Raw genomic sequence first — 24,918 nt, forward strand, 5'->3', positions numbered from 1 at the left:
GCCTGAGGCAATTCATTGGAAAGAAAATATTAGAACTTCCATTTGTATTTATTTCCACGTATTTTAAAAATTTCTGGTGCTTCTATGTTTCATAATATACACAATTGAAACCATAGCTGTAGCTTATATAGGTCATAAGTTAAGCACATATACATTTTTTTGTATATATATTTTTTAATTTCAGTAAAATACACCTAACAAAATCTACCATCTTAACCATTTTTAAGTGTACAGGTCAGCAGTATTATGTTTAATATTCATTCACATTGTTGTACAACCATCATCACCATGCACCTCCATATCCTTTTCACCTTTTAAAACGGAAACTCTAAACCCATTAAACAGTAACCTCCTATTTTCCTGGCTATTGCCTAGCTCCTGGTAACCACCATTCTACATTCTACTTCCTTGGTGGTTGTTTTTTTTTTTTTTAATATTCTAAATATGTTATATTAGTGGAATCACACAGTATTTGTCTTTTTGTGACTAGCTTGTTTCGCTTAGAATAATGTCCACAAGGTTCTTCCATGTTGTAGCTTATTGCAAAATCTTATTCTTCTTTAAGGCTGCTATCGTATGTATATGCTAACCACATTTTGCTGATTTCTTCACCTGTTGATGGACACTTGGGTTGTTTTTACGTTTTTGCTCTTGTGAGCAATGCTGCTATGAACGTAGGTGTACCAAGAGATGTTTGAGACCCTACTTTCGATTCCTTGGTTTATGTACCCAAAAGTGAAATCGCTGGATCATATGGTAATTCTAGCTTTAATCTTTTGAGGAACTGCCATACTGTTTTCTACAGTGGCTGTACCATTTTACATTCTCACCAGTAGTGCATAGGGGTTCCAGTTTCTCCACATCCTTGCTGACACTTGCTATTTTCTGATTTTTTGACAATTCAAAGCTTGTTTGGTTTCTCTGTTAACAGGTTTTTCCTCCTCTCTGTTTAAATGGGTGTTCCAGAAAAGGGCACCATGATCTCTATTTACTGCAAAACAAAAACCCCGCAAAACAAGGGGAAGAACTCTCAGAGCGCAAAATACTGTTTGTTCTGCTTTATTTTTAAATTTAATAACCTTTTCCCCTTATTTAAAAAAATGCATGATCAGTGTTTAAAGAAAGAAAGCCCTAAGGAAAAAATTATTCTTTATCACAGTAGTGGGAGGGAATTATAGTTAATACAATATATAATATATACATATACATATATATTTGGTATATATCCTTGTTTTTTCCTACATTTCTGCAAATATGAGTACATATATCACACACGAACTCTTTTGATTCAATGGGGTCATATAGAGACATCTCACAGATATTATGGGTTCAGTTCTAGACCACCACAATAAAACAAAATATTGCAATAAAGGAGTCAGATGAATTTTCGGTTTCCCAGTGCATGTAAAAGTTCCATTTACACTATACTGTCGTCTGTAAAGTGTGCAATAGCATTCTGTCTAAAAAAACAATGTATGCACCTTAATTTAAAAATACTTCAGGAGGCTTCCCTGGTGGTCCAGTGGCAAAGACTCCCATGTTCCCAGTGGAGGAGGCCCAGGTTTGATTCCTGGTCAGGGAACTAGATCCTTCATGCTGCAACTAAGAGTTGGCACAACAACAAAAAAGATATGCGGTGCCGGAACTAAAGATCCCCCATGGTGCCACGAAGATTGAAGATTCCATGTGACTAAGACTCTGCGCAGCCAAATAAATAAAAATACTTCATTGCTCCCCACCTTTGTAAATCTACTGTACTTCCATAAAATATATATTTTTTAAAAAGTTATTACTGAAAAAATGTCACCCATCAGCTGACAGTGCATGGCTGCCACAAACCATCAATTTGTAAAACACACAACATCCGTGAAGCTCAGTTAAAGCAAAGCACGGTGAAATGAGGTATGCCTGTGTTCTGCAGTTCAACCTTTTTTTCCCCCTTTCACATGGCAATATGTTATGAGAATGTTTCTTTTTTAAGAGAAGCTGGTGCTCAGTCTTGAGGCTGTGACACACTTAAGTGTAGCATTCATGTAAGAAGTGGAGCAAAAGTGATCATTATGCATGGTGGCTAAGCTTTTTCCATAAGGATGGTGCTGCGTCTACCTGAATGACATGCCCTGTAAGTAAGTTAGTGCTAACTTTAGCAAAGAAAAATGCTGCTTACGTTGCTTCCAGTGCCTAATGACTGACTGCAGTATTCCGTTTAAACTGATTTGAGCTCTTAATTGTTTTGGGAAGATTTTAATTTTAATCCGTCGATCTTTAGTGCTAAGACTACAATTTACTAAGTTTTCTATTGATTAGTCAAGAATTTACTAACTACACAGAAGATGCCAAAGTTATGGCACAGTGTGGTTGCTTTGATCTGATGATGAAACAGCAAAGGCAGCGCTCTGAAGCTGAGCACTGACAGGGGCCTGGCTGAATGTTGGGTATAGCATCTCATTTAATCCTCACCACAGCCCTCTTCAGTTAGGTAACATGCTCATGAGGATGTGGACTGGATGCACAGAGAGGGTAGATTACTCACCCAAAGTCACACAGGGGAGCCAGGCAAGACTGAATTTTTTTTTTTTTTTTAAAGAAGGTGTTTTACCCTTGGTCCCTTTGGATTTTCCTTGCAGAGAACAAATATTTCAGTGCTATCATGGACTGACACCTGTAATTCAAGAAAATTGTACGTTGTAGCCTGAGGCCTTTTGTTTGGTGCGCAGGGCTGTTTTTAGACACCTGGCTAAATACATTCTCTATTTTTAAAGGGGCCACTACTGAGAATTGGAAAGGTAGGATGTGTGTTGCAAGTTGAAGATTTCAAATGCAACTGCGCTTTGGGCTTGATTAGTTTTACTGAGTAGGCTATCACACTCTGGGGAAGCATTTTAAAAAGATGACGCTTTAGGGACATCCCTGGTGGTCCAGTGGTTAAGAATCCACCTTGCAAGGCAGAGGACGAGGGTTCAGTCCCTGGTCTGAGAACTAAGGTCCCACATACCAAGGAGGAACTAAACCTCCATGCCACAATGAAAGATCCTGCATGAAGGAATTTCCTGTGTGTCACAACTAAGACCTGACCCAGCCAAACAGGAAAAAAAGACACTTTAAAACATTTAGCCGTGTTGACATTAAATTTAGGACACAATGTTGTGATAAGAAAAGGATAGTATAATAGAGCCTAACTTTGAGCATCTATCTTCTGTTCCATTTTCTCAATGGACACTGTGCTTTCTGAACATTTGCTGTTGTAACAAATTAGAAGTCTGTACCTTGCCTTCTTAGCAGTCCAGTATGGGTGTTCCTGGCGGTGGATGGGGGCCCATGTTGGTTAGGAGCCCAAGTTCCTTCCATCCTGTGGCTCGGCAAACTTCTTAAAGAGCTAAATAGTAAATATTTACCCCAACCCCAGGTGGCGCAGTGGTTAAGAGTCCACCTGCCAATCAAGTAGACATAAGAGATCCTTGGGTCGGGAAGATCCCCTGGAGGAGGAAATGGCAACCCACTCCAGTATTCTTGCCTGGAAAATCCCATTGACAGAGAATCCTGGGAGGCTACAGTCCATGGGGTTGCAAAGAGTTGGACATGCCTGAGCACACACACACACAGTAAATATTTTAGACTTTTGGCTCTGTTTCTGTTGCAACCCACTTAGCTCCTCATTGTAGCAGAAAAGGAGCTGTAGGCCATATGTAAATGAATGAGTGTGGCTGTGTTCCAATAAACTTCATAGAATCAGGCCTTAGGGCCCCCGCCCTAAGTTATCAGAGTTCCTTGCATCCAGCTGGCAGAAGAGGAAAGAGAAAGCAAAGAGAAGGTATACCTCCTTAAATGCCTGGACCCAGACGTGACACACATCACTTCCATTCACGTTCCACTGGGGTGAGCTAGTCCCACAGGCCCTCCACAACGCTAGAGGCCCTGGGAAATCTAGGACTCAGGGGGGCAGCTTCTTCTCTGCAGTGGCTCTACACTGTGGAAAGGGTGAAAGTGTTAGTTGCTGAGTCGTGTCCAGCTCATTGTGACCCCATGGACTATATGGACTGTAGCCCACCAGGCTTCTCTGTTCATGGAATTCTCCAGGCAAGAATACTGGAGTTGGTTGCCATTTCTTTCCTCAGGGGATCTTCTCAACCCAGGAATGGAACATGGGTCTCTTGTAGTACAGATTCTTTACATTCTGAGCCACCAGGGAAGCCCCTTCCCACTATGGAAAGAGATGCCTAAATTTTGAAGCCATGGCTAGCCTTCTCTACCTCACTTCCGTAGAACTTATCAGAGCTATAGCTGTCTGTTTACTGTCTTCCCCAGGACACCATAAGCTTCATGAACGCACAGGCCGTGGCCAGCTTGTCCATCACTGTGTCCTCAGCCCCTTGCATGTACTAGGCACGTGTTAAATAATTGTTGGGTGGATGGATGGATGGATGGATGGATGAATGAGGTTTTAATCTGAAAATGTGGGCAGTAAGTTAATATTGACCCTGTCATCTCCCTAGAAAGTTGCTTTTAAAAAAAAATCCCTGACACTTGCATTTTTGGGGAAAAACGTTTAGTCAAGCTTTGAGGGGGCTGATTCATGTTGATATATGGCAGAAACCAGCACAATATTGTAAAGCAATTATCCTCCAATTAAAAATAAATTTAAAAGATTTGAGGGACTTACCTGATGGTCCAATGGCTAAGACTCCATGCTTCCAGTGCAGGGGACCCAGGTTTGATCCCTGGTCAGGGAGCTAGATCCTACATTCCCACATGTGGCAACTAAGACCTGGCACGGCCAAATACATATTTTTTTTTAAAGAGATTTGGTAAGAGTGATCTTTCAAGAAGATAAAAAATAAATAAAAAGTACAGCTTACGGAGAGTTTTTTCTTTTTCCACAGCAGTGGAAAAGCCAGGATGGTCCATCTTTGACAGGGCTTGAAACTTGATGTTTGGTGCTTAGAAATCGCCTGGCAGCAAGCCTGCTCTCCTCTTACCAGCGCTCATATGGCGAGTGCAAGGGGAGTAAGGAATGAGGAATGCATGCCAAGTAGAGCGCTGGAGAGATGGGGATGGTGGCGTGCTCTTGATTTCCACTCCGCCTCCAGATTTATGGCTTTTAAAGTGGTGCAGAAGACGGACCTTGGTTTCTTTATAAAGCAGTTCTGTGAACCTGTTTCTAGTGGGAGTTGAAAGAGTCACTTTTTGAAAAATGGCTTGTTTAGGGGACTCATCAGGGGGTTTATTTCCTGTGCATCTGATGCTATTTAGTTAGTTTTTATAAAGGACATGATGCAGTTCTTGAGGGCAGGTATGGAACATTTTTTAAGCATTCGGTAAGACAGAAGACTATAAAACATCATTTTATGATAGAATGTGCTAGTACAGAGGCCCAGCCCCTTGATCTGCAGACTGCCTGCTCTTCATCTGGAAGCCCCCAAACCTGTCAGGCAGGAAGCTTGGTGCTCGGGACTGTTTTAGGAGCCAGTGTGGTTTTAAACCTCTGACCCATAGAAGTTCTCATTGATGGGCCCAGGAAGTCCTTGCAGCCTGGACTGAGAGCCTGGTTTCTTTATTGGCTTCATAAACAATTCAAGGAACACTGCAGTTTTTCTTTGATGTGCCATCACATGACAAGGAAAGGGAGAAGAAAAGTAAAGCTTTTCTGTACTTTATCCAGGTGGTTTTATTATTCCAGCCACACTGCAGGCATTTGTATTTAAAAACGACACTGCAGCAGTGATGAGTATGTGGGATGGTGAGCCAAAAAGACTACTTTACAACCAAGCTGTAACTGTTCTCAGAGACTGTTGTGGGGTTAGACCTTATGATACTCTGCCACCACCCACCCTAAGCCCCGCCAGTCAGCAGCTTTGCTGTCTGGAACAGAAGCAGTGGTGAAAGAGCTGTCACAACGTACACAGGATAATTCTCAGGACCTTCTCCAAGGCCTGCTTGTTCTTAATGATGGGAATTCATAGCTGATACGAAGCAGAAAATAGGAGGAAAAAGTTGCTACCTGCATTCATAATAAAGTGACATGTGGGGGACCTCCCTGTTGGTCCAGTGGCTAGGAGTCCACGCTCCCAATGCAGGGGGCTTGGGTTCAATTCCTGGTCAGGTAACTAGGTCCCACATACCGCAACTAAGAGTTCGCATGCTGCAGCTAAAAGATCTTGCATGCCCCAGCTAAAGATGCCACCTGGAACTAAGACCCAGCACAGCTGAATAAAATAAAACAAAGTGACATGTGAACACGTGAAAGCCAGGGGAAGACCCAAATGTTAGAAGCTAATGGGACTTACAAGCATGGAGGTCTGGGTAAATTAGCTCCAGGTGGGGCCTTGTGCATGCCACTGAGTCCAAGGGAATCATTGTGGGCGACACCCCTAGGCAGTAACCTTCCAGGAGTTTTACTTTGTGTGACTAGCTAGATACCCTGAACCAGGGGCCCTGGGAAAGAACGAGAGAATGAGGCATCTCATATCTGCACTTGGGATGTTTGCCTCGCTGAGTGTTCTTAAGCACGTTGGATGCTCTTTCTTCTCCAAGATTGTATTTGTCTCGTGACCAAGAGTGTAGAGTTAGACTCCATAGCCTCAGGTTCCCCATCTGCATATTCTACCAACTGGGGATCAAAACTTATCTGAATACAATTCCAGAAAGTTCCAAAAAGCAAAGCTTGAATTTGCTGCATGCGGGCAACTGTTTGTATTTCCAACTATTGACATAAAGTTAGCACTATTTTAGGTAAGATGATCCAGTGGCTAAGACTCCATGCTGCCAAGGCAGGGGGCGTGGGTTTGATCCCTGATCAGGGATCTAAATCCCACATACTGCAACTGAAAAAAAAAAAAAATCCTGCATGCCGCAACTAAGACCCAGCTCAGCTAAATTAATTAAGTTTTTAAAAAGTTTATGAGGAGGATGTGCATAGGTTACATGCAAATACCACACCATTTATATAAGGGGACTTGAGCATCTATGGATTTTGTTGTCTGCGGGGGTCTTAGAACCCTCGGTTGCTTAGGCACGATTATATTCAGTGACATTCTTGCACACAGAGTTTCCACATGTTCATAATGAGATACTTCCTAAAGATTTTGAAAGGCTCTGGGTTTATGTCTGAGTGTATGACTCATGTAATTGTAAATTATATTCATGAGTAAAGTCTTTACCTCAGACTTATAAATCACCTGCAGAACCCAGCAGTAGGGTGTTGGTTTCCATAGTGATGACCTGTTTTAGAAAGATATGGCCTATCGGTTGACTCATACTACTTTTACACCATTGCCAAACTCACACATTAATTTTGGAGAACCTTTTTTCCTTGGGTCATGTCACATTTAGATATTGTCACATTTAGATATTTAATAAGAGGTATGTTGCTGTTCATTCGCTAAGTTGTGTCTGACTCTTTGAGACTATGGATTGCACACACCAGGCATCCCTGTCTTTCAGTGTCTCCCAGAGTCTGCTCAAACACATGTCCGTTGAGTCAGTGATGCCATCCAACCATCTCATCCTCTGTTGTCCCCTTCTCCTTTTGCCTTCAATCTTTCCCAGCATCAGGGTCTTTTCCAATGAGTTGGTTCTTCTCATCAGGTGGCTGAAGTGTTGGAGCTTCAGCTTCAGCATCAGTCCTTCCAGTGAATATTTAGGATTGATTTCTTTTAGGATTGACTGGTTTGATCTTGCAGTCCAGGGGACTCTCTGCAGTCTTCTCCAACACCAGAGTTCAAAAGCATCAATTCTAATAAGAGGGATAGGTTTTTATAATTGTGTTCCCTAAATACAGGCTGTGATTTTGACATATAAAAGAATACTTTTGTAGGGAGAACATTATCAGTTTTAAGAAGAAATTCTAACTTGTAACTATAATCTCAATTTCATGCAATTCTTTCTTTTAAGAAATTAGAGTGAGCAAACCTTACGGCAAAAACAACCTCATTACATTCAGCTGAAAGAGACTCGTTGCATACAGCCAGAAAAGGTTGCTCTTGGTTGGTCTCTTAGAATTCTCAGTACAATGAGTACAAGAAATTAAAAAAAAAATTTTTTTTTCCCACATTGTACCTAACTGAAAATACCCTGCCCCTGAAATATGTCACTTACATTTTTCTGTCTGGCTTTTATAATCACGGCTATTTCCCCATGTCCTTGTTGCTGGGAGAGTTGGTCAGGTGAGGTGTCTCAGTGCAGACTGTCTCACTTACCCCCTGTTTTGAGTTGGTTGGAGAAGCTGTGTGGAAAATGCCTCTTGATTGCATAGGAACAGTGGCAAGGATGTCAGGCTACCCTGGAATGATATATTTTTTTTCATCTTCTTAATGTCTTATTGTAGGAAATTTCAAGTATACTCAAAAGTAGAGGGAAAAGTATAATGGATCCTCCTGAATCCAACACTCAGCTTCAATAATTATCAACATTCTGCCAGTTTTCCTTTTCACCTGTTAACTTATGGCATGGCTAAACCATAATTCTGGTCCACCTACATGGAACTACAGTTTGTAGCATTACTTCCTTGGGAAAATGCATCTTGAATTCCTGCTCGGTACTGGAAGACCATCCTTTATGGTTTTGTTCCAGGTGTCATCTAGGAATGAGGAGAGAGGCATGGGCATTATGAGTCTGAGGTTTCTCAAATCATTGTTTGTTTGTTTGTTTTTTTTTAGAAGAGTAAGATGTTAACCATGAAAAAATATCAATGCTAGACATGTTTTCATGTCCAAATTTTATGTGTCATGTAAAGGAAGATACAAAACCCATCGAAGATTGTTCTTACTTATCTAATTAGCCTTTAAGAATTAGCTTTTTGCTATTCCCCCCAAAGCAAGAGATTACAGGCAGGCTAGCCCCAGCGTATGAGCATGTTGGCCTCTTGGTGCCCCAGTGGCCTCTGTGAACTCTGTTTCATTCTGTCTCTCCATTTAGTAGTCTCCAAAATAGGTTGCTGAAGACACAGTCCAAGAAGAAAATATTACAGTTTCTATTTGCATATGTATTTTCATTCTTAATCTGTAAGAAAGTAAATAAGCTTTCCTAATATTTAGCATGCAGATGGCCATTTGTTGACCTTTGGTCAATATCCTTGGAAATTACCAAGAAGACTGTTTGAAATATGGATTTACATCCATTATCATTAACAGTGAGCCTCACCCTAAAGTATATATATTGAGCCTTGATGTGTCAGCTGAAGATAGTACAAAGCTGTTAGAAAGTAATAATAACTAAGTTAGTGAAAAGGCTAATTATTAAATATTTCATTTTTTGCTCTTTATTGCTGTTTTTAATTTTTATAAAATGTGTATTTTATAAAAGTTGTATTAGAACATGTATGTATTGATAGTTTACAAGTAAATGTATATATTGTGAGTATTCTCAAAAAAATTTAACTGATAGGATATGTGAGCTAAAGCTGATTTACTAATTTATTTGCTTGCTAATCTGTTTTATAATTTCAACACTTGTTAATATGATTTAATGTTTATTGTGTATTGACATAAATCAGACCTTGATTATTTCATTGGTTCATCTGATATTCAGTGTAATTTTTCTAATGTACATGATTGTTATCTCCTACCTGTATCACTGTCTGCCAGTGCAGATACCTGAATTTGCAAGCTGCCCCAAAAGATAGGAAAAACTAGGGTGACAGCCATTCTCCCAGGCTGAGACTGTGGCTTTAACCCTGACTCCAGTGCGTCTGGTGACACTGCCTTGAATGTGACCTTGAATCCAGCAATCAGAGTATGCGGACAGTATTGATGTCTTCAAGCAGCGTTTATTTTGAATGTTTTTTTGCTTGAGCCTGTCATTCATAGTGTGAGTTCTGTGTCCGTAGTAGGTCTATCTGTCTTTTGTGGGTAAAATCAGATTAGCATCTAAAGTTTAGCAGACTGTTCCTGCCATATTCTCTAAGTCCATGATCTATGATATTACGTTTTAACTGGTGACTCTGGCTCTAAACCATTAATAGATCAAAAAGGGTTGGAGCCTGGCAAAGTGAAAATCCTGCTTATGTTTCAGTCTGGGGGACAAAAGAAAAATAACCACATTTTTGTGTGCTTCAGAGATGATTTCAGTGGCAGGGACCTCCGGTCCTGGCTCTGTTCTTATGTTTAGGGTTTGCTCCTTCTCTGAAAGACAAGATGAAGGAATGACGCAGGGGCAGGCAGCCTTGCGGCCTGCACAGCTGTGTGACAGTGGGATGTCAGCCCAGGCACTCCACACACTAAAGACAGAAATCTCCATTGCTTCTTCAGGCCAAAGCGCTGGTGCATTTCTCTGGTCAGCTCAACATCAAGCTGACAAGAGAGCACTGGCCTTGACCTCCTGATTGGCACTGTAACTGAAAGTGAGCACAGTAGTAGTTCTTCCGGAGTTTATTATTTTGCAAAAGGTTAATTGTAGCTTTTAATCTTCTCAAGTATTAAATGAGCCCCTTTATAGATTGTGGTTTGTACTTTCAGCCAGTCACAGCTTATAAATCCAGCAGAGAGTTGAAGAGAAACCCCTGACCTTTTACAGCTGGGATCACAGGACCAGTCTGTGGGCCATACAGCTGCAGACCAGCTAACTGTAGTCATTGTTCCCCCCAGCGGCCAGCCCTGTGTCTCCATGCTGACAGTGCCAGCGTCAGAAAAAAAACAAGGCTTGTCTAAGACTCTCTAGTGTGGGTTGGGAGTGTCTCTGAGTTCTTTGCATGCATGCATGCTAAGTCGCTTCAGTCATGTCCGACTCTGTGTGACCCCACAGACAGCAGCCCACCAGGCTCCGCTGTCCACAGGATTCTCTAGGCAAGCATACTGGAGTGGGTTGCCATTTCCTTCTCCACTGAGAAGTTCTTTAGTTGAGCTGTTGAAATGGAGTGAGTTACTAACTGTATCTGTTTCCCTTTATTCCCACCTCCGTGTCCCATAACAAAACAAAGTTGGAGAAAGATCTTCCTTGGTAAGCAGTTCAGGGTTCAGAACTTTAGAAGAGCTGAGCAGCAGACAGTTGGTCACTAAATGGGGAACATGATGAAGGCCCTGGAATTGCTGCGCTGCTCACAAGATTGGATATTTGGCAGCTTCGGTCTGGAAAGTCTATGTGTAGCTTCATCCAGGGAGTAGGTCCGGCCCCAGGAAAAAGTTAGCTGATTGCTGGTATCAGAAGGCAGTCATGGGACTTCTGGTGGTGCAGTGGTTAAGACTCCATACGTCCATTACAGGGGGTGCAGGTTCGATCCCTGGTCAGGGAACTAAGATCTCACATGCCACACGGTGAGGCCAAAAAAAAAAAAAAATTAAAAAAAGAAAAAAATCTCATATTTTGGGACTTCTCTAGGGGTCCAGTGGTTAAGACTCTGAGCTTCCACTATAAGGGGGTGTAGGTTTAATCCCTGGTAAGGGAACTAAGATCCTACACGCCACACACACGAAAGCAGCAGTCGGAGTTTGTACTGGGTAATTGCTTTCTGCATGGGCAGCCTGGATTCAGGTTAGTAGAAGTGCGTTCAGGGGCAGAACAGGGAACAGGAGAGCGGTAGTGCCCGGCCACCTGTTGACCCGGGCCTCCCAATGGCCAGTCTGCATCCTGGATGCCTGACAGTGTGAATCAAGTAGCAGCTCATATGATTCTCTCGGGGTTCCCTATCAAAGCTTGTGGTGTTCCAGAGAGCCCTCCATGGGAGTGGGGACATCTGGGCTCCAGTCATAGCACTGCTTTCTCTGATAAGTATTAGAAAGTGTTAGTTGCTCAGTCGTGTCCGACTCTTCGCAACCCCATGGACTGTAGCCCTCCAGGCTCCTCTGTCCATGGAATTCTCCACGCAAGAATACTGGAGTGGGTTGCCATTCTTTTCTCCAGGGGATCTTCCCGACCCGGGGATCAAACCCGGGTCTCCTGCGTTGCAGGCAGAATCTTTACCATCTGAGCCACCAGGGAAGTGGCTAATTCAGTTTCCAGTCTGGAAAGCATTAACAGTGTTCACTCTTTGGTGTCTTTCTGAGTTGCTTCTTCTCTTATTCTGTGCTCTTTGATGCAATTATGGTTTGATTTTCCTCTTTGGGAACAGTGACCAAGTCTTCTACTTCAAAGTAAACCCTGCAGCCCCTGCGCTTAGTAGGATCTCAGCTCATTCCTTTGCTTCTCTCTACCTGAGCAGCCACAACTGTGCCTACAGGCTATGACGGGCACACCAACCTGTCCTGCTTACTTGTGCTTTACAGATTTTATTCAGTGCTCATAGCCACCCTCTGAATTAGGCTGTATTTATGTAGTCAGTCGACAAACGTTTGTTAACAACTGTGATTGTCTTGGGGAGTCTTTAGTTAAGTAAACCAGGCAGTAGTGAATGAAGGATAAAGGTAACAAAGAACAGAGTTTAGGGAATCTGGAAAGCTCCCTGGGGAAAGTGATATCTTTTCCATGACCCAGGGGTCAGGCAGATGTTAGCCAGGCTGAAGGTGGGGTTGTGCCGTGGAGATGGGGTAGGAGCCCAGACCTCAAAGGCAGACAGACTTGGTTTAAGTCCCAGATTTGCCGCTCCACAGACCACTTTAAAAAAAAAGAAAAACCCACTGTCTAAGCAAATCACTTAACCTGCCTCACCACTTTCCTTACCTGCAAATTCTTAGGGAATTGGCAGAAGGAGATAATTCATGGGAAGGCCAGGGTCATAACGTGAACTGAAATACCAGCTTTTGTAATGAATACTAATATTAGCCTTTTAAACATCATATGTATATGATTTGTTCCTTTTCTACATGCAGACTGTACCTCAGTAAAGTACTGTTGGGACTTGGCTGGTGATCCGTTGGCTCAGACTCCAAGCTCCTAGTGCAGGGGGCCTGAGTTCAATTCCTGATCGGGGAACTAGATCCCACATGCCCCAACTCTAGATCTCGAATGCCATGACTAAGACCTGGCACAGCTAAATAAATAAATATTTTTAAAATAAATATATATTTTTTAAAAAATTAAGTACTGTTAGTGTGGAGAAAGTCATTCTGGCATGAGCCTAGTGGGAGCTGGGGACAAGGGAGGCATGAAGCCGGGAAGACATGCCAGACCCTTTTATAGGTGAGAAGCCGAGGGTCTGAGGCTAAGCATCCTCTAGCCAGGCGGTCAGTGGTCAAACCAGGATCAGAACCTAACTGTGTCACACTCTTAGTGGTTCTGCTGATGGATGTGAGTTGGTTTCCATGCCTGTGTTTGGACCAGCAGCTTTCATGCCATCAAGTAAAATCAAGGACCCAGACTCACTGAAGCTAATAAACGATCGTTCGCAGCAGACATGCAGTTCAAATCCTGATTTGTGGGTTGTATTTATTCGGTTTTGGCAGCTGTGGACCTTAACCTCCGATATATTTTTAACACAAAGAAGAGAATGGTAGTGCCGGAAGGAGGAAATATGAAAACAAAAGAGAAGGAGAAACCACAGGTGCCTTTGTACTTGGTGCACAGCCTCGGGTGATTGTGAAAGGATGGGGGTTGGGAGAGGGAGGGTCAAGCCCGCCCCAGTCCTAACTGGAAGAGGGAGTTGGCAGCCCCTCCGCTCTGGGTAAGCATCTCCTGGACTCTCTCCCTGGGCCTCCCCCTGCCTCTCCCTGACATCCCTTCTAGTGGGGCGGACAGGGTCCTGTGGCTTTGGGGACTTGAAACTGCCCCACATTCCTCAGAATCAGGCTGTTCCAGTGTTCCTGCAGCTTGGTGGGTGGCGGAGGGTGGTCTGTCCCTGTCAGAGCCATCAGCAAAGGACAACCACATCTCCCCTCAGAGCTGTGGCCACATGGGCGGATACAGGCCGTGGCCCAGGGGAACTCTGTAGAGGGCTCAAGTGGAGGCTCAAGTGGCCAAAACCAGTCCCCAAAGCACCTGGAAACACGGTTGCTCTCATTAACCAAATAGAAGAAGAAGGAGCAGAGACTGAGCAGCTGTTTGTTAGGGTAGTGCAGAGTGGTGGCTCTTCACCTGAGCAAGCCTGTGAGCATGCCTGTGTCTTATCTTTCCTACTAAAAGTCAAAGGAATAAGCTAAAAATGTTACGTAAGTTTGTTCACAAGTTGAGTATCTTTTAATGGTCTTAGATCTTCATGAGCTTTTAAACACTTTAGCCTGTTAGCTAGATTACTTTTGTTCTTATTCCTGAGTTTTTAGTATTTGATGTTAGCTTTTTAAAGGGGTTTTGAATTTCTAAAATAGCATGGTTCATCTGGAGATGACTTAGAGTATCTTCTCATTTAATAATGTAAAGCACCTGCTAACACACAGCATAAACCTGCATGTATGGAAGTATCCGTAAGAGGAAAGAGGAGGGTTTTGACCATTCTGGTTGAGCCCAGCGCCTAGGTTTAAAAAGCTGGAACCCCAGAATTGGGCCTGGGCTGTCTAATAGAGTAGCCACTAATGTGTGGCCACTGAGCACTGAACTGTAGCTATTCTGAGCTGAGATGTTCTCAAAGTGTAAAATACACACTGGATTTTGAAGACTTAATACAAAACAAAGAATGTTTAGTACAGTATTTACTACAGAGTTCTCTTAGTACAAACAAAAGCCTTTAAAAATAATTTTTAATATTTATTACATGTTGAAATGATCATTTGGGGGCTTCCCTGATGATCCAGTGGCTAAGACTCCACACTCCCAATGCCAGGAGCCCCAATTCGATCCCTGATCAGGGATCTCACATGATACAAGGAAGATACCATGTGACGAAACTGAGACCAAATAAATAAATATTTTAAAAAGAAATGATAATTGGTTATGTTGGGTTAATAAAATAGATTGTTGAAATTAATTTCACTTGCTTTTTTCTCTTTTGATGTGCCTACTAGCCACTTTAAAATTACATGTTTCCATGATGCGCGTTTATGGCTCACGTTGTATTTCCATTAGATAGTGAGTGCTTCCCTGGATAATTCCACGTTTTCTGACTTAGGAAAGAAGAAATGAAAGCAATTGGAGAGAAAGTGAAAGTCGCTCAGTTGTGTCTGACCCTTTACAACACCATGGACTGTATAGTCCATGGAATTCTCTAGGCCAGAATACTGGACTGGGTAGCCTTTCCCTTCTCCAGGGGATCTTCCCAACCCAGGGATCGAACCCAGGTCTCCTGCATTACAGGCAGATTCTTTATCAGCTGAGCCACCAGGGAAGCCCAATTGGAGAAAAACAATCAAATCTTTTATTCTTAAATTTCTCTTACTCATAAATAACCTGTCTAGACTTAGGAGTTTCAAAAAGGGAAAATTCTTTACACTCTTTCTCAGAGACTGTCCTATATTTGAGATAATGTCACAGTATAATGCTTGTCTTTTTTCCTTTCATACTTTTGGTCTGGTAACTAACTGGATGGTTACTATAAGGCTGGGGATTTTATTAAAAATTTCAGAACCATGTTCATGCTGTTGGCTTTTTATATGTCTAGTATAATCTTATATAACTGGAAACTAATAAAAAGTCTTTTATATGGAGATATGTGTGTTAGTCACTCAGTTGTGTCTGAGTCTTTGTGACCCTATGGACTCTTCTGTCCATAGGATTCTCAAGGCAAGAATACTGGAATGGATTGCCATTTCCTTCTCTGTTTATATGGAGATATTATTGCAAAAATGTTTGTCATATCAAATTATGATGATCAGGGACTTCCCTGGCAGTCCAGTGGTTAAGACTCGCCTTCCAGTGCAGGGGGGTGCAGGTTTGATCCCTGGTCCGGGAGCTTAGATTCCTCATGCCTCATGGTCAAAAAAACCAAAACTTAAAACAGAAGCAATATTGTAATGAATTCAGTACTTATGAAAAAGCAATTCCAGGTGAGGACCATGTGGCCAAATGGCTCATAAATGACACTGATAGCAAGTTGCCATTTTAGTTTCATAGTCCTTCCTTGACCATTAGACCTTCTTAAGCACCAGCACATCCTTCCCTCCTTCCGTGGATTCTTCTTTGTTTTAGTAACATTGCAAATAAACATAACCTGGCCTTGAGCATGGCTCTGAAGCAGCCTGGAAAAATCAGATCTGCTTCAACTTTTCTATTAATCTAGTTGCCTTCAGGAATTTAAGCATAGTAAGCCTGTTATACGTAAGAAAGTATTTTCTGCAACCAAATTGGATAAAAAAGAAAACTATGGATCATATGTTAGGATGTCTTCAGTAAAGAAGGTTTGTGTTTAAAAAGACAAATCAATACATTTATAGAAAACTCTATCCAACAACAGCAGAAAACATATTTTTTATAGTACCCATGAACCAGTCCCCAGATAGAAAATATTCTATCATAAAACAAACCTTAACAAGTTTAAAAGAACTGAAATTACACAAGGCACATTCTCTGATTCTAATGGAAAAAAACTAGAAATCAATAACAGAAAAATATCTGAGAAATTCCCAGATATTTGGAAATTAACAACACACTTCTGATTAGCCATGGGTCCAAAGATAGTTACAAGGGAAAGTAGAAAATATTTTTAATTGAATGAAATTGAAAATATAGCAAATCAAGAATTAGAGCTGACAGTGCTTAGAGAGAAATTAATAGTATTAAATGATTATATTAGGAAGAAATATTATCTGTATCAGGACTGAAGGAGAGAGCATCACTTCAGACTCTATAATAATTAAAAGAATAACAGAGAAACACTACAAACAACATTATGCCCAGAAGCTGGATAACTTGAAATAGACAAATTTCCTTATAAAGTATCAAAGCTCACTCAAGAAGAAATAGATAACCTGCATAGTCCAATAGTAACTAAAGAAATTGAATTCATATTTAAAACCTTTCTATAAAGAAAACTTAAGACCTACATGGCTTCCATAGCAAATTTACCAAACCTTTAAGGAAGAAATGTTATTTCTATACAAACTCTTCCAGAAAATAGAAGGAACACTTCTCAACTCATTTTATGAGGCTAGATAATACCAAAAGATATTGCCAAAAAAACCCTTCCCTCATGCACTGGGACAAATGGACAAAGCACCAGCAAACCGAATTCAATCATGTATAAATAGCATAGGAGTTGTGTTGTGCTGGTAAACTGGCTCCCCAGTTGGTGGGGGAAACCCTCTTTGTATGGATTTCCATGGTGTAAATCTCCCACCATGACCAATTGGCAAGTTACCAACATAAGGTCCCTGAACGTGGAGTTGGGAAAAGATGTGTGGAATCAGCTCTCGTGAGCTGGTATAATCCCAACTAAAGCACATCATGATCCATACATAATTTTCCCAAGAATGCAAGCTGTTCAACATTCAAAAATCAGTGAACGGACTTCACCATAATAATAGACTGAAGAAAAAGACAAACTGTGAACCAAAAATTGCATTAAGTTCTGTCCTAAGCAAAATAAGCCCACCCAAGCTGATGCTCTGAGAGTCCACTGCACTTCAGACCTTCCAGTGCTGCTGTTTCGCCTGTCCCCTTTTTTTGCATCATTGCTTTGATCATTGCCCTTTCTTTTCAAACACCTAGATTATACCCTGTTCCCATGGCCACTGCTTGCTTGCTCATCCAACATTTTTTAAATAGATGGAATGACTCATTGGGAGGATGGAGAAATACTCCTAGCTCATGCGAAAGATGTGAAGTGTATAAATCTATGTAATTGGCTCTTAAATTTCATACACACACACCCAATGACAAAGAAGTATATCTGTCTGTTTTTATTTCCAGTCACGTGCTCAGGATACTCTTTGTGAGGACTTTTTTTAATGGTTACTCTAGTGGGGTCGTGGAATGGTGAAATGAGGACCGATTCTTCTCTCCTGTTTTGGGAGTACCTTTGGGTCAAGAATCTTGTTCTTTTAAAAATCTGTGTATCAACTCCTGACACACTACTTGGCATGTAGATTCAGTGAATGTTTTGATGAATGGATGAAAGAATGAAACAGCATTTTGAGAATCCCTCACTTGCCAAGGATCTCAATTCAGGATTTTAGTGTGAGACTCAAATACTCACCATGGAAATGGCTATTCCTTGAATGACAACCCCAACTCCAGTGTACTGATCTTCAGCATTTTTCTGTTTATTTCAAAGACATTTATGAAATGAGAGTGGGAACATAGTAATTAAAATTCCCTTAAGAACTTCATTTAAAGAGATCTGGGGCACCCATATCATCTGGAAAAGTACTGTGGGGCTGGCAGTGTTAAATGATGAATACTGACTACAGCTAAAACCAGCTTTAGCAGAATTTTATAACGGTGTAACGGTGTTGCATATTGCCTGTACAGTTCAATATGTTTGCTCCTTTGGTCGTCCACTGGTTAAGAATCTGCCCTCCATTGCAGGGGGTGTGGGTTTGATCCCTGGTCAGGGAACTAAGATCCCACCTGCCCTGAGGCAGCTAAACCCTTGCACTGTGACCATTGAGCCCTTACTCTAGAGTCCATGCTGCGCAACATGAGAAGCCACCCCCCCCACACACACGTGTATACATATGTTTGCTCTTTGTATTCACACACACACGTGTATACATATGTTTGCTCTTGTATTCATATGTGGATTTTTAAACTTATATTAATGGGTAGGGGAACCTGGAACCTAGAACTTTAAAAGTTACTATATATCTTTAAATTTTGGTGTATTGTTGATCGTATCTGTGATTTATTTAATGCCTCTTTCTTTTTTTGAAATAGCATATGTATAAGTGCAATTTATTTATTTATTTTTACATTTTATTTATTTATTTTTGGTTGCACTGTGTCTTCGTTGCTGCATGCGGGCTTTCTCTAACTGTGGTGAGTAGGGGCTTCTCTTGTTGCGGAGCACAAGCTCTCTCTAGAGTGAGAGTTTCAGTCGTGGTGGTGCACGGGCTTAATTCTGCTAGGCATGTGGAATCTTCCCAGACCAGGAATTGAACCTGCGTCCCCTACATTGGCAGGCAGATTCTTATCCACTGCTCCACCAGGAAAGTTCTATTTAATACCTAACTCTTGATCATCTGCTTTACTATGTGATTTCACTGAGATATAAATGGAGAATGTTACTGTAACATGAGTTAATATGGTCTGTGAAATCTCAAAGATTGTTTTCAGGTGGGCTGAGAAATGGATGTGTCGGGTTAATTAAGAGGAACAGATTGTGTGGGATCACGGGTTCCCAGAGGAGGTCAGGGTGAGACACTTATATTTACATCAAAACAACTTCTAAGTTTCCTGATTTGCTTATCACCTTCAAAAAAAGAAAGAAACCTTTAATTATTTAGGAAAATGGACATTATCTTTTCCCCGCCTGAATCCAGGTTTTTAGTTATCAAAAACATATCAAATTACTCCTCAGCACTGATTATCCTTCAAGCTAAGCAACTTGTCTCAACAGTCTCTTGTTAAATAAGTTAGTACTTGCATCATCGTCAAGCTTGGCTTCAGTGTCCTGAATACCAAAGTGGCCATCGTTTTCATACTGAGTCAGATGTCTGTTTATTCTCATTTTATTAATGGAAAATTTTCTCCATCAGGGATGGATGAATGAGATTTACAACTATGATCCAGAAACTTACCATGCGACTTTGACACATTCAGTCTTTGTTCGACTTGAGGGTGGGACCTTGAGACTTTCAAAGCCCAATAAAAATATATCCAGAAGGGCAAGCTACAATGAAACAAAACCAGAGGTCACCTACATCAGCCAGAAAATCTACGACCTCTCGGACAGCAAGGTGAGCCTGTCTAATTTTGGAAGCTTAGATGAATGAAAAGCATTTGGAATCTTGGATGCTTTACTGTATTTTTTTTCCCTTAAAAAGGTTGTGTGTGTTTTTAAAGGATTAGTCTAATTTAGAGCAGTACCTGTCAGATGTTAATATGCATATGAATTACCCGAGTGTCTTTTAAATTGCAGAATCTGATTCAGCAATTATGAGGGGGCCCTGAGAGTCTGCATTTTTGTGACTCCCAGGTCGCATCTATGCTGCTAGTCCACGGACCACACTTTGAAAAGCAAAGGCATCATACACCCTTCTGACTTTGAGAGTTAATTTTTTTGGTCAAACAAAAAGTCACACATTACAGTGCTGGCTAATAACTAATGGAGGCCCTATAAATTGGAAATTATGGATATATATGCAAAATAACCACATTTTGTTAAAAGTATCACATACTTCTGTTCTTGAGAAATGTAAATTATTTGTTACTCCAAAAAGCTCTAGGTTCTCTGTTCTTCTTAAAACTCTCGTGCATGATCTTTGAGTTTCCCCAAAATTGCAGAAGTTAAAAAAATTTTTTTTGTTTATAAATTCATTCTTAACTTGAGGTTGATTAAATTGAGCTTCCTGTCGAGATCTAGTTTGATAAATTCTTTTTTTTCCCCTCCTCAGCTTAAGTTTGGCCTAGGGTCATTAAATTCAGTTCATATCCAGACTTAATTGATGATAATCCTCTAAATAGTTATTGTGCTCCTGTTACCTGGAAATCATAGATATTTGTAACTGGCAGAAGTTCTTGAACATCTCCTTTCTGGACTTATTTTGAAGAAAAAGTCATTTCTATAAATTCTAGTTTCAAAGGTTCGCAGGCCACAACTAAAGATCCCGTGTGCTGTAACTAAGACCTGGCAGTCAAATAAATAATAAATAAATATTCTAAAAAATTACAGTTTCTCCGGTCGTGTTATGGACAGATGGTAGCTCCTTTGCGTTCATCACTGCAGTCAAAAGTGACGGTGACGTCTGCATCTGTGCCCTGCACGGTAGTAGTGTTCATCATAGCCAATTCTTAATTTAGCATGTAAATCATTCCCTTTCTCTGTAGGTTTATCTTGTGCCTAAAAGTCTGGCTCGAAAAAGAATCTGGAATAAAAAGTACCCCATTTGTATCGAGCTTGGTCAACAAGATGACTTTATGTCCAAGGCCCAGAATGACAAAGAAACTTGTGAAGAGAAGCCACCAGCTGAGCGAGAGCTGGGAGGCGAGGACCCTAAGAAGCCACCCCACCCTCAGGAGGGAACACGATCTGGCCATCGAGATCAGATACTCTATCTCTTTGGGAGAACTGGCCGAGAAAAAGAGGAGTGGTTTAGGAGATTTATTCTGGCATCTAAGCTGAAGTCAGAAACCAAGAAGCCACCTGGTGTCTCTGGAAGTAGAGCAGGTAATGACGTGTGCTGAGTGCTTATGTATTTTTAAAGGGCCTGTGAGCGGACTGAGAGGCCCAGGTAGGAAGGAAGCCCACCCTGAACTGGTGACTGTGCCACCGAAGGTGTGTTCAGGGGTCCTTTCCCTTCTAGGCTGCTCACTGCAGTACTCTGAACTGAATCATTTAACCAGTGATAGAAACATTCATAGTTTTGTTTTTTTTTCTCTCTGCTGGTTCCTTAAGGACTATATGTATTTTTACATATTGAGGCTCCTCTGAGAGAAGCAGCAGCAGGAGAACCCTAGTTATAATAAGAAGGCCGGTGAGAAGGCAGCTCATGCTCTCAAGCTCCCGGCCTTCAGCATGGCCTCCATGCCCACGACCACCATCCAAGTGCCAGAATCCTTGGGCTCCTGACTCGCTGCATTTGCACCAGGCCCCTGTGCTCATTTCCTGTCCCTCTGTCCCATGTCCTTTGCTTGGAACATCACTGACTCTCTCACTGTCCTCCAGACAGTGCCTGGAGGACACTGTCTTTGCTTTCTGCGCCATCTTTGCTTTTTGCATATACAGTTCCCTCTGCCTGGCATGCTCTTCCCCACCTGGGCCAGGAAAATTGCCAACTATTTCTTCAAGGGGCAGTCCAGAGGTCACTGCCTGTGGAGGTCAGTGCGGAAGGAAGTGCCTCTCAGCTCTCTCAGGCAGAGGCACTCTCCCTATGCTTCCCAGTCGTGCTTCAGTTACAGTGCTTATTACAGAAAACTGGTTTATTTGCCTGGGTGCCTGAGTTCAGGGGCAGTTATTGTGTATGTCTTAATCTTTTTCTTAATGTGAAATTGGCCCAGAGAAAGTGCTTGATTTAAAAAATGTGTTGAATGAATGAATGAAAGATGGTGTATTTGTCCATCCACAGGCTTAAGGCAGTTCCAGTTAGCTTTCTGCCCCCTTTCCATGTACCCCTGGGAGGTATATCAGTCCTTCATTTGACCCTAAGAGGTTACCAGGAAGAAAGAAAGGTACCTACCAGATATGTATCATGCCTCCCATTACTCCGAATCATCTTGAAGAAAAATGAAAACTCTTCTAAAAAAGTGATCTATCATTACAGTGGAAGGTGTCTTTCAGGGTGGGAAATAGTCTTATGTTTTTTGAACAGTGATTGATTGCATTTTAGCCACTTTTCAATTGAACCCAGTGGAGTACGCTTTGTGTTCCGTTTCCCTTGCTGTTACACTCTTCGTCTGTGTTAACAGCCATCTCTTCTTTGTCCCAGGGGTTTTGCCCTCACATAGCAGACACAGCAGCCCCTCGGGGCACCTGACCCACAGCCGCAGCAGCAGCAAAGGCAGCGTGGACGAGCTCGTGGCCCCGCCGAAGCAGAAGGAGCTGGTGGGCGGCGTGCGGCAAAAGATGCTTCTGGACTACAGTGTGTACATGGCTAGGTGTGTCCCCCAGGAAAACCGGAGCCCCCAGAGGAGCCCTGTGCAGAGCGCGGAGAGCAGCCCCACCGCGGGGAAAAAGGTAAAGCTGGCTGCCCTGGCCTGGCTGTTCTACGTGTAAACTCAGGTCTTCGTACTTCAGCCCTTCGAGCACCTCTTCTGTACCAGGCCCTGTTCCAGGCACTGGGGACACGGTGATGAACCAGACAGATGAGGGCTGTGCTCTTAGGGAACTTGAACTCTAGTCTGGGAGACAGTGAGCAGTGAACATCAGGTGCCGATAAGGATTATAAGGGAGAATGGTTAGATTGATCATCACAATGCTCTCAAGAGGAGGGCCTCTTTGAGGGTGCGACACTTGGGCAGAGCCTTGGCCAGAGTGAGGAAGCAAGCCCTGTGATCTGTGTGGGGGAGCGTTCCAGGTGTGGGAACCAGAAGGTTCAGAGGCCCCAAAGCAGGGATGTGGCTGAAGTGTTCAGGGAACCGCCATGAGGTTGGCAGGGGTGACAGTGAGCGAGGGACGCAGGCAGGGCCTCCTCAGGTCAGCTCCTTGTCAGTCAGATCGAGGCCCTGGGAGGGTTTTGAGCAGGACATAATGTTGATCTGATTTGAATTTGAAAAAGATATGTGACTCTCATGGAGAAGAGGTGGAGGAGGAAGAGGGCGGATGGGAAGTAATGCTGGCAGCCGAGAGTGGGGCTGAGATTGAAGGGTCACAGCAGGGGTGAGACGCAACTGCCTTTGGGAGACTCTTGGAGGGAGCTGGCTGGGTTTGCGGGTGAATTCCATGCATGATGGCGAGAACCAGAGCCGGCAGAGGTTACCCCTAGCGTTTGATCTGAGCAGCTGGGTGACCAGTAGGGAAATTCACAAATTAGCAACAGAAGTCTAATTCTTCACTAACCATTGTATTCTCAACTTCTCAGACTCCTCAGCTGTGTCCAGGGCTTTTGAAGGTTTACCATCAGCATTATTTGCACACTATTAGTATAACAAGCTGGACATTGACTCGAGAGCATTTGTGATTAATATAAGCTGCCATCTGCCAGATTCTGCTAGATCCTTTAATAGAATTACTCTGATCCCTTGAACAGTCTTGCAAACCAGCTAGTACTCTCTCCATTTTGTAGGTGGAGAGACCCAACCTCACAGAAGTTAATTAGGTTAATTTCACAGTTGCTAAGTGATGGAGCACTCAAAACCTGATCTGAGATTCCAAGGCCCTTTGGCTGCCAGGACTGCCGACTTGGTGGGTCCTCTCAGACTGTGCTTTACCGCAGGCCTCCAGCCACTCAGGTTCTGAAGCACAGCATCCGCCTGTGGAGTAGGACGAAGCCATGTTCAGTTGCTAAAGTGTTTGACATCTGATCAGATGACCGTGTTTCTGTTAACCGGAAGCATCTGGGGCCTTCCTCTTTGTGCCCTCAGCCTTTATTTCTTCTGTTGACCCTCTTCACTATGGAAGAGTCCCCAGAACCTACCCCCAGCCCACTCTGTCAGGGCCAAAAAAGACCATATGCCTTTGCTGGCCTCTGATCCACTGCCCGCTCCTCTGACTTAATTTACCAGCTAGAGTGGGAAGTAGGCTTCCTGCTAAGCTAGGGTGGGATCATATACAACTGTTCTAGAAATGTCCTGTTTACCACTGACTCCCACTCCCCCACCCCGGTTCCCTTTCTCCCTGGGCAGTCAGCTGTCTTGACCCTCATCAGACTCAGGAGGATCTGGAGGAGAACTATATGATGTAAGAAAATGATCTACTAAGTAAATGCTTGCTTTTTAAAAAAGAGTTCTGTAAATTAACAGTTTTAGAACATTGTTTCCTCAGTATGTGTTTACATGTGCTTGTCTCACGTCATCTCTGGGGTCTGCGGGAGGCCCTGCTGGCACACAGCCCACCCCACCGCCTAGCGCTGCTGTGAGCTGGCCTTTCTTCCAGGCACTTTAGCGCTACCCCTTTAGGCACCAGGATCTTTTTTCATCTTCTGCGCCTGATAAAAATCTCTAAAAACCACATGGCACTTCCTGGCCCCCTTAGGCAGAGCAGGCAGGGATGATTTCATCTTGCCTTGCTGATTTAAAGACTCAGTACAACACATAGAAATTCAGGCCTGTGGTCTGGCGAGGCCACCGAGTTCGGGCCTTTCATCCCGTCTGAGCCATCCCAGACCACAGACTCTGCAGCATTTTCTGTGAGTTGTCCGTTGGCTGGTGTTGCTGTGTGTCCTTCTGATTGCACTTCCTTGAGTGCTTATCCTCATCTCCCACCCTTCTCCTTAATTTACTGATTCTAATCTGCCCGAGCTAGGAAACCACAGAGAACCAGAACTGTGTGAACAGACGGCTGTCTTTGGAAGAGGGGCTTTTGAAGAAAGTGCAGGAACATTGGTGCTGGGTTTCCACATCTGCTTGGCTGGCCTGAAGCACATGTTGGCT

General features: G+C 42.7%; 1 protein-coding gene across 2 annotated transcripts in view; it reads left to right on the forward strand.

Moving 5' to 3' along the window:
- TEX2 (testis expressed 2) overlaps window positions 1–24,918 on the forward strand; it is a 110,918-nt gene that overhangs the window by 46,872 nt on the left and 39,128 nt on the right. For both annotated transcript variants that reach the window (XM_040244972.1, XM_040244973.1), the window contains exons 3-5: window positions 19,428–19,628; window positions 20,719–21,058; window positions 22,317–22,564. In XM_040244972.1, coding sequence (XP_040100906.1) covers window positions 19,428–19,628; window positions 20,719–21,058; window positions 22,317–22,564 — 789 coding nt within the window. The remainder of the gene's footprint in view (window positions 1–19,427; window positions 19,629–20,718; window positions 21,059–22,316; window positions 22,565–24,918) is intronic.

Source organism: Oryx dammah, unplaced genomic scaffold, assembly GCF_014754425.2.
Source record: "Oryx dammah isolate SB20612 unplaced genomic scaffold, SCBI_Odam_1.1 HiC_scaffold_8, whole genome shotgun sequence".
Classification (NCBI taxonomy): domain Eukaryota; kingdom Metazoa; phylum Chordata; class Mammalia; order Artiodactyla; family Bovidae; genus Oryx; species Oryx dammah.